At 36.7% G+C, this 9228-nt stretch overlaps 1 protein-coding gene across 1 annotated transcript in view; it reads right to left on the minus strand.

Moving 5' to 3' along the window:
* Nucleotides 1-265: 265 nt before the first annotated feature.
* The window catches only part of asah2 (N-acylsphingosine amidohydrolase 2), a gene marked incomplete in the record, with an annotated part of 13829 nt that continues 4866 nt past the window's right edge, over nt 266-9228 (minus strand). The window contains 17 exon segments of the mRNA XM_024295267.2: nt 266-643; nt 821-909; nt 993-1049; nt 1238-1384; nt 1644-1739; nt 1947-2045; nt 2137-2176; nt 2263-2357; nt 3125-3240; nt 3319-3400; nt 4415-4519; nt 4838-4924; nt 4998-5123; nt 5436-5556; nt 5848-5925; nt 7503-7630; nt 7725-7901. Coding sequence (XP_024151035.1) covers nt 445-643; nt 821-909; nt 993-1049; nt 1238-1384; nt 1644-1739; nt 1947-2045; nt 2137-2176; nt 2263-2357; nt 3125-3240; nt 3319-3400; nt 4415-4519; nt 4838-4924; nt 4998-5123; nt 5436-5556; nt 5848-5925; nt 7503-7630; nt 7725-7901 — 1842 coding nt within the window.

Genomic DNA, 9228 nt, shown 5'->3' on the forward strand with positions numbered 1-9228 from the left:
TATGTTAATTGTGTAAACGATGGGAGAATTATGATCATCGAAAGTATGTAAACACTGGAGCTAAAGCTGCAGGGTTAACCTTCCCGCAGGCATGTTTACATTAAAACTGGGGTCACCTGACAGACATAAAGTCCAGTCCACCTCTGTCATCAGAGGGATGTCAGGGTGGGGTCATCTGGACCCCATAAGAGAGCATGAGGGTTAAACTGAAACTAGAGACTTCAAGAACACCTTATGGGTTCTAAACAAGAACAAGAAGACGTCACAGTAAACCCAAACTAGTTTTATTGACAGTTTTTCCACTTTGAGAAGCTATAAGTTATGCTTTTTGGCTGTTTCTACAACTCATAATGAGACCCGATCGGGCCGGGTCTGAACCTCTGATGAAAACGGAGACCAGAACCAGCATGAAGAGTTCCTCAATCTTGAACAAACACTGATGAATCACTGATGGTAGAAGCTGGAAACCACTCTGAAGATCTCAGAGGAGCCTTCGTACGGTGTGATGACGGGTCGAAGGCCATTCAGCTGTTTGTAGTGTCCAAAGTGTCTGATCCGGTACTGACCGCTCGGGGCGGACGAGGGAATGTACCATTCCACTGTGGCGTTACTGCGACGGTTTGAACCTTTCAGCCAATGAAACCTATAAAAATAGTGAGATTAATGTTAGACAATGATGACCATCTAGGAACAGGAAGTGAATATCTCTAAAACTGGTGAAGAAAAGCTTTCCTTAAAACTTATGAAGGGAAATCTTAAGGGACTGAGCGAGTTCTTACAGTGAGATTTTCTTTAAACTCACAGAACAATCTAAACCCACCTGGTTTCCCATGATGCATCATTATGGACCACCGCCCAGCTGTCTGTCTGGTTGTCATACATCTCAACTGTAACGAAGGTTTTATCTCTCTGCAACAAACAACAAGGACACAACACTCATGACTGAGATAAAGATTAAAAATATTAATGAACAAAATTGTAAAGATCCTTACTATGTCTCCGGAGTGTCTGGGGTTTCCTGCTACAAACGTAACTGTAGCAACATCACCCTGGAATCAACGACAATTCACAAAAATAACATTTTATTAAATAGTTGGATTTTACTTTCATTCAGGGCCATCGTGTCTGAGGAGAGGACTTGGTTTCTCTCTCGTGTCTTGATTAGGACTTTGATAAAGCAGAATCTGTCTGAAAGTCAAACTTTGAGGAACATCTCAGCCCTCAGCAGGTGTCCTACCTGTCTGTAAATGCTGTTGACCTGATCGAGGACGTCTCCAAAGCTGGTGTTTTCTGGTTTCGCATCGTAAGCCGCTGCAGGCATTAGATTGAACAGGTTTGTGAAGAAGGGCGGTTCAGGACCGGCGGGAAGCTCCGACACCTTCTCCTGGAAATGCACACCAATGAAAAAGACAGCACCTTTTCTCCTGTAAGAAGGTTTTTACCCTCTCTATTATGCAAAATAAACTTAAACAGTATTTACCTTCATATTTGAGTAATACGATTTTTAAAGTCACATTTATTTAACGTTGAGCATTTTTAGCTTGAATATTGGGTTTGTATTCAAACATAAAGCATCATTTCACTGTTTTTCTGTAAATTTCGTTTCAAGACGATCATCAGGAAACATGACAGCTCGTTCACACCTGAGCGATCGCTCTGGCCAAGTTGGTGAATTTCTGCAGGTAGGCAGAAAAGGTGTGAGGACCAAAGATGGTGGAGGCTCCTTCATAGCGTTGAATCTGAAAAAAGATAAATAGTGACCATCACAAACCAACTAAACACTACGTCCTTGAAGACATCTTTCATAGATTATTGTTTCATTTAATAATAAGCAATTTTACATTTTGTAATAAAGTAAAACACTAGAGTTTGTAAATAAAAACTTAAAAAGTGAGTTTTCAACATATTTATCAGAATATAATCTGATAATTTGGTAATTCTCGTACCTGGTACTCCTCAAATGTGGTAATGTAGTGAGTATACACGTTACTGAGTCCAGCAATCACCACTTCTGGGTTTTTGAACTTTTCTCCAGCCTCCAGCTCCTGAGACACCGGCAGAAAATTGTCAGCAATTCTATATCAATTGTCAACAATTCTATATCCTAAAGTCTTTTAAATAGTTACTTGTTCTCACTTTTTTCACGGCAGCTCGAAGCCTCCTTCCCGCCATGGTACTGTAAAAACACACAGGTGCATCACTATGATGTTTATCTGCTCCTCTGACAGTCTTACTAATGATAGGACGGATGAAACTTTTTACGTCATTTCTCCAGGAATGGCCAAAATGGCCACTGAACCGATGGTGATGATCTGAACGTCAACAATGGAAGGATGCCACGGCAAAGGCCAGTTCATCTGCACACAAAACACGCCAGCGTTACAGTTACCATGGCAACTCCACCACAAACACTTCTCCTATGGGGCCAAATCAGGAAAGTGAACGAAAAAACAGATTGAAACCTGAAAAATAGACATTGTAACTAAAAAAATGAAAATGTGAAAAAAATGTTTTGAATTTTTTTTTAAATAATACTGAAACCTTCAAATAAATCTTGAACATTTAAAAAAAACATTTTTTTCTCTTTCTATTTCTATTACAAAAAATGTAAATAAAAACAAATACTTCAAACTGATCTGAAAGCCCCGCCCCCACGTAAAATCATCTCAGCTCAGCAGTGAAAACTGGAAAATCTGAACTGAAACTGAAAAGTTAAGGTTCAGAAAAGGAAAAACAAAAAAAAGTTGAAAATTAAAAACAGAAGCTGTTACTAATAGTTACATTATTTTTCGATTGGTAATTTTTACATTGATATTTTTTATTGAACTTTTCAGTTTTTATTTTTTTAAATGTAATGATTTTTTTTTTTAATTCCAAGATTTATTTTAATTTTTTCAGTATTTTTTTTGTCTAATTTTCACATTTTTATTTTCAAATTTTCTTTTTCATTGTTTTTAACATTTCATTTTTTCTCATTTACAATGTCTATTTTTCAAGTTTTCCATCTGTTTTGCTGTTTACTTTAAGCTAATCCTGATTTGACCCCATGATCTCCTATCTGACTTTCTAACATTATTATCAGTGATAATGAACTGATAAATAATCATTGTTAAATGTGATGGACCTCTCCGGTGCTGAACAGTATCGGTTTGGGATGATGGCATTCCTTCGTCTCATTGGATGGGGGCCCCAAAAGGGCATCTCTGATTCCGTCCCAGAAGGGGTCTCCTTCCACAGCCCCTTTAGACATTCATGTTAGATTCAACACCAGCTCAGCAGAACTCCTGCAGAACCACAGAGGAGTGACGGTGGAGTCACCTTGAGTGAAGTTCAGATCTCCTCCTCCATCAGTTGTTCCTGCAGCAAAACTGTGACCCAGAGCCGGTTTACATGTCCTGCCCTAAAACACCAACAGAAATCACAGATTTGAAAAGATTCTTACATATATAGACAGTGTTGTTAATGTAGGGAGTGACCAAACATGGCTTGGAATGCTTGTATTTGGTGTATGGGGTCTTTACATGGAACTTTTTTTACAGTTATAAATAAAACCGTTAAGGTATGATAGATTTCGTTTTTAAGAGATATATTTTTTAAACAAACTTGACATTTCTGGTATAATTAGTACTAGCATAGTGTGCTGACTGCTGAGAGCATCTGATGGCAAAAACAAACAGAAAACAGTCTGAGAAGTGTGAGGTTTTTTTCTGAGATGTTGAGGTCTTCAAGACAGTATTGTAATGATGTCACATGCTGAGCTGTTGTTGGTTGTTTCCATCTAAAAACGTTTGTTTCCATTACTGTAGCTCACACGGACACTACAAGAACGCGTCCTTAACACGTTTTAATGTTTTGTCCACTAGATGTCCTCCTGGAGCCAGATTTAATTTACTGTGACTTTAGGTAGCTCCAGAAGACATCTAGAAAACTCTTCCATTTTTATGTAAACAGATTTCATTTATTTTGTCCAATATTACAACACAATTATTTCAACAGGCCTCACACTGGTAATTGTCCAAGAATATAAAATCCTTCATTAAATATAAACAGTATCTGGTTGCTAAACTAAGCTAAACTGGGAATCTTTCCCCTTAGACTCTCCTTCTCGGACCGTCCTGCTATCAACTCTCCAAATCGGAAATGACTGAGCGGTCCAACATCAAATGCAGAAGTAACGTGCATACATTGTAGTACATTAACAGTATTTGTTACTGATGTCTCAACGTTTTAAAAACTATAAAACATCAAAATAAAAGTGTGAGAATTGCTCATATTAATAAAACTTGTAGTTTAAAAAGTTTTTTAATATACAAGATAATGTGACATTTAGTGATGCAAGTAAAACAAAGTAAAAACACATACATAGTCTAAAGTTGTAACTTTTTAAACAGGCTGTGTTGTTTTTGGCACTTACTGTGTGTGTGTCATTGAGCTGAACAGTCACATCCGTCATATTAACCCACTGGTGAGCAAACTGAACAGAGCCGGTCACCTCATTAACTGCAGTTGCATACAGCTCCTGTAGGGGGCAGAAACACAAACTCATCATCCGTTTTATTACTTTTTCTCTCCATCACCCTGTAAACGACTACATAATTTAAAAATTATGTAGTCGTTTAAAATAAAGAGTTTCACATGTTAGGATACATTAACTGAGTGTGTCCCCACTATGTACAGTTTTACTGGAAGACCCCACAAGGTAGGTAAACACGTAAACTTATGTGATGCTTGAATTTGAATTTCATGGCTGTAAAGTCAAAGTTTTTTTAAGTTTTTGATTTATGAAAGCAGCTCAAAAGTGACTCTAGCTTAAAGAAATACCCAGACAGTCACTAACCTTAGCCTTCATGAAGATGTTATGTCCAATAATTCTGGTGCTCTCAAACATATCCTCTCCAGGTCCAAATGCTTTACACATCTTAGTCTGAAGAGGACAAACACCTGTCAGGTGATACTAAAATAAATGCCTCTCTGATCATTCTTCTGTGTGCGTGTACCCCTCCAACAGGACAGGAGCTGTTCAGATAGTCGCAGAGAAGGCCGGTGTTAATGCAGTGAGGTCCTCTGGTGTTCGGACTGACGTCGCCGAGGTTACTGGAGGAGAAACCAGCAACAAAACTCCCCTAAAATGTGCACATAAACAGCAACTGTTTTTGATTTGATTAAAATAAGCAATACTGACAACATTTTATTTACAACACAAATTCTTCTTATGGTTCAAATAAAAAAAAGCAAAGCTCAGGGAAAGGCAACTCCAGGCCTCGAGGGCCAACATCCTCCACTCTGGTATGTTATAATTGGCTGGACACACCTGAACCAGGTAATCAGTCATGAGTAGGACTTGAATATCTGGAAATCTTGCAGACACCTTGAGGCCTCGAGTCGCTTATCCCTCATGTAGATTGAATGGATGCTACTTGAATTTTCCGCGTCACCTGTCCAGGAAGTTCCCCGAAGTTCTTATCCTGCTCCAGCAAATAGGAAGCGTAGCCCATGTTGTCACTGCTCACCATGCGGTTGGTATAGTTCATGCTGACGGCGTGGACGGCAAACCAGCTATTAGGAAGGAAATGTGAGAAATAAAGCTATTGTTAAATTTAAAAGCTTTTTAGTCAACATTTTTCATAACAAAAATAAAAGCTCTGCAAGTTTTAAACGTTATCTGTACTCTAGATTTCATGTAGGAACCATTAATACATAATATATATTCTCCCTGAACCGATTAACTGTCAAAGTTGAGGTTAAAAATCAGACACCAACTTCAGCCTTATCCAACTTTTAAGATGGAGAGGATATATATGAAAAATTATAAGATAAGGTATAAAGAAGTTTAAGGATTTTTCTTACCTGATCATTCCAATCCCATCTCCGTCCAAATCCGTAAACTTCAGGACCACCACCTGCTTATCTGTGTTTCTGTCATATCTGCACAAATCATAACATTATGAATGAAAATATTTTTAATTTGAAAAGCTTTTTTAAGGTAAGAGTTGGCATTATAGCTAAAAATGTTTCATTAAATAAACTTAATGTATATTTAACTAAAGTAACTAATAATCTGTCAGAATTTACAGTGTGAAACTCTGGTGCTTCCAAAGACAATTTATGAAATAAATCTGTTCCACCCTCTGGAATCTACTGCAAACTTTGATTAGAGACAAAAGTCGATGACTATATTTATGTTCAGACTTTCTGATCTTAGACTGAACTAGAAAAGTTCCATTACCTGCAATAACACTAGTGTGAAGGCTTTTAGCTGAAAGTAGCCTTTGAAGATGCTGAAGGTTTTTGCTGGAAATGGTGACGATATTTTAATTTAATCGCTGAAGGGATTTCCTGAAAATGTTAAAGCTATTTGCAAAATGTTAAATCTGCTAAAAGACTGGAAATGTCATTAAAGAACTACGAAAGAGCACTGAAGTTAACCTAAATTTTTTTTAAAAAAAGTATAGTAAAATTGCTTAAAAATCCTCAATCCATGCCAGTTTTGCAAAATATTTAAATATATAATATATATAATATATAATATATAATAATACTTCAAATTAGCCAAAAAAAAAGCCTTAGTAGATGCCAAATGAGCAAAATAAATAAAAAAAATAAAAAAAAACACTAGCACATTGCTTAAATACTAGCTAAACTCCAAAAAAGCCAAAAATTCCTCCATAAATTAAATTAGTCAAAAATGTTAGCCTGTTGCTAAGATAGAGGCTAAAATCGTCATCATCCAAAAAAAAAACTCGGGTGATACCAAATTAGCCAAAAACCTTAGCATGTTGCTAATATAACAGTTAAACTCCAAATTAGCCTAAAAAACCCAGTAGATGTCAAATTACCCAAGACAAAAAAGTTTCTTAAATACTAGCTAGTCTCAAAAATAGTCTAAAATTCCTCCCTAAATTAAATTAGTCAAAAATTTTAGGTTGTTGCTAAAACATTAGCTGAATTCCAATTTTTTTTGAAAATTTCTATAAAAGATAAAAACATATGTGTGATTTGTTGGCTAAACAGCAAGTTAGCATTTATGAAAACAATCTAAATATCTAGGGTTGGAAAAGTATCGAGCCATTTCTTTTCAATCGTTTTTATTTATTTTTATTGCTGAACTTTTGTGCAAAAATGTGTTTTGCTACTAAGAAACTTCAAACTGTTGTGCACTTCAAACAATGTTTTTCATTTGTAACAATTCAGTTGCATGTTACTTAATAAAATAAAGTCAGAAAAAAGTATTTAATGACATTTTTTCCAGAAAATAACTCAAAATACACTTCATTGTGGTATTTTTTGATAAATATTGTTATTGTGATATTTAATAATTTATATTGTGATGTACAATTTTTTTCCATTTTGCACAGCACAAAATATCTCTATGATTTATTAAACAACTACAAATCTTAATGACTCCAGAAGGAAAATATTAAAATGATCAAATACTTTTATTTTTTATCTGTTTTTAAAAAAGTGTTAAGATTCATGGTTGTATAGTGGAACCGGCGCTGTACCTGTTGCGCTCGTCTTCAGGGTTGTTCATGTAGGAGTGAGGACTCCTGTTCAGACTGCTGTCGTCTAGGTTTCCTTTGTTCACATAAATCCGTCCTGGCTTCATGTTACGGTGGGCTATGTCTATACTCTGGAAGCCGTAAAGCAAGTTTTCAATGACTCACTGTTCAATTACTTGGTGACACTATTTTTTTAGAAAGAAATATTTGAAGTCACACACACACCTTGACGATGCCGTTGACCACCGGCTCTGTGGACTCTTTGACGTAGCCGTTACCGGTGATCATAAACAGCGTGTACTGGAAGTACCCGCCCGGTCCGCAGTGAGTGTGAGTCCCACTCAGAACCACATTTTCCTGCCTGTACAGGTCACCATACTTTTCTTGCAGAGCCTTAAGAATCTGAACACAAAAAATGCAAATGTCTCCATGACGACTATAACTCCAGTTTATAGATCCATCTGTTTTCAAAGCATTCCCCGAGGTATTTTATTTATAATGTTGTTAGCCTAAATCAGAAAACGTCTAGGACAGTTTCTGCAGAGCAGCAGGAGTTCATTAGAGGGTTACCTCTAAATTGTGGACGGTACTGTTGGTGAAAAGCAACCAGTGTAATGTTGAGCTTAGTCCACCATCAGTAGAAAAATGCCACAAGAACATATTAAAATCATCATTTTCATCGGAGTGGGTCATTGGACATTATTATTTTCCAAAATCTAATACTGTTGACATATGATGAAGATTCAGGTGTTGGTCGTTATTTTGATGAGATACAGATTTTTAACATATTAAAATTTTGGTCTCATACCCAAAACATTTACAAATAGCAGTTAAAAAAAAACATTACATTTACAGAACCAACACTTTGTCTCAGCTATACATACTGTATGTCCTCCAATAGTAGACGTCTCTAATAAACGTTGGGTCTAACAGGTGTTCGTTACTTTAGATACCCCTCTATAGGTGGCCAGGCTCCATTAAGCCCCCCCTCCACCCCCCGTGTCCAGTGGTATTTGTGTCCTGAGCCAGTGTAGCGACGGCCCAGAAACGCTCATTCCATTTAGTGTTTTAACTCTGTGCGGTGGCGTACACCAAAGAACTTTCTAGTGAGGAATCTGCACCAATGGCATAAACAGATGGGTGATATTGGTGCCGAAACAAACAAGCGGTTTCCTAGTGGAGGTGCAAAAAACTGATTAAAAGAACTGCTTTGAACATGGATTAATGAGCAAAGACAAAAAGGTGAGTGTATCTCCAGAAAAAGGATTCACATGAAAGCAAGGAGGATTTTTTTTACAAAGATTGATGATGGTTAAAACAGGAAAGAAGCATTTACGGCCAGAATAATGTTCTCATCATTTCAATAAATCCTAAATATTTATCTGGTGTTGTCTGCATTTCTTGACCGAATTTCACTCCAAAATGAAGTTAGTCATAATCATTCAGTCTGTGATGGAATAAACGCTGGTCTCCAACAGACATCTGTCTCTAATAAACGCCAGACCAGCTTCCAGATTTTTGAATAAACACCGGGGCTACTATTGGAGACTATCAATTATATACAGTATCTGTTATATTTCCATTTTGTAAACTATTAGTTGAGATAGTTTGTGTGTGTATGTGTGTGTGTGTGTGCGTGCTTGTTTGTTTGTATATCTGCGTATTAGTGCATTTCATTATTTTTTTTCAGACCTCTAGACCTTTGAGAAAGGGTGGTCCCCAAAAGTGT

The sequence above is a fragment of the Oryzias melastigma genome, linkage group LG3, assembly GCF_002922805.2.
Source record: "Oryzias melastigma strain HK-1 linkage group LG3, ASM292280v2, whole genome shotgun sequence".
NCBI lineage: Eukaryota > Metazoa > Chordata > Actinopteri > Beloniformes > Adrianichthyidae > Oryzias > Oryzias melastigma.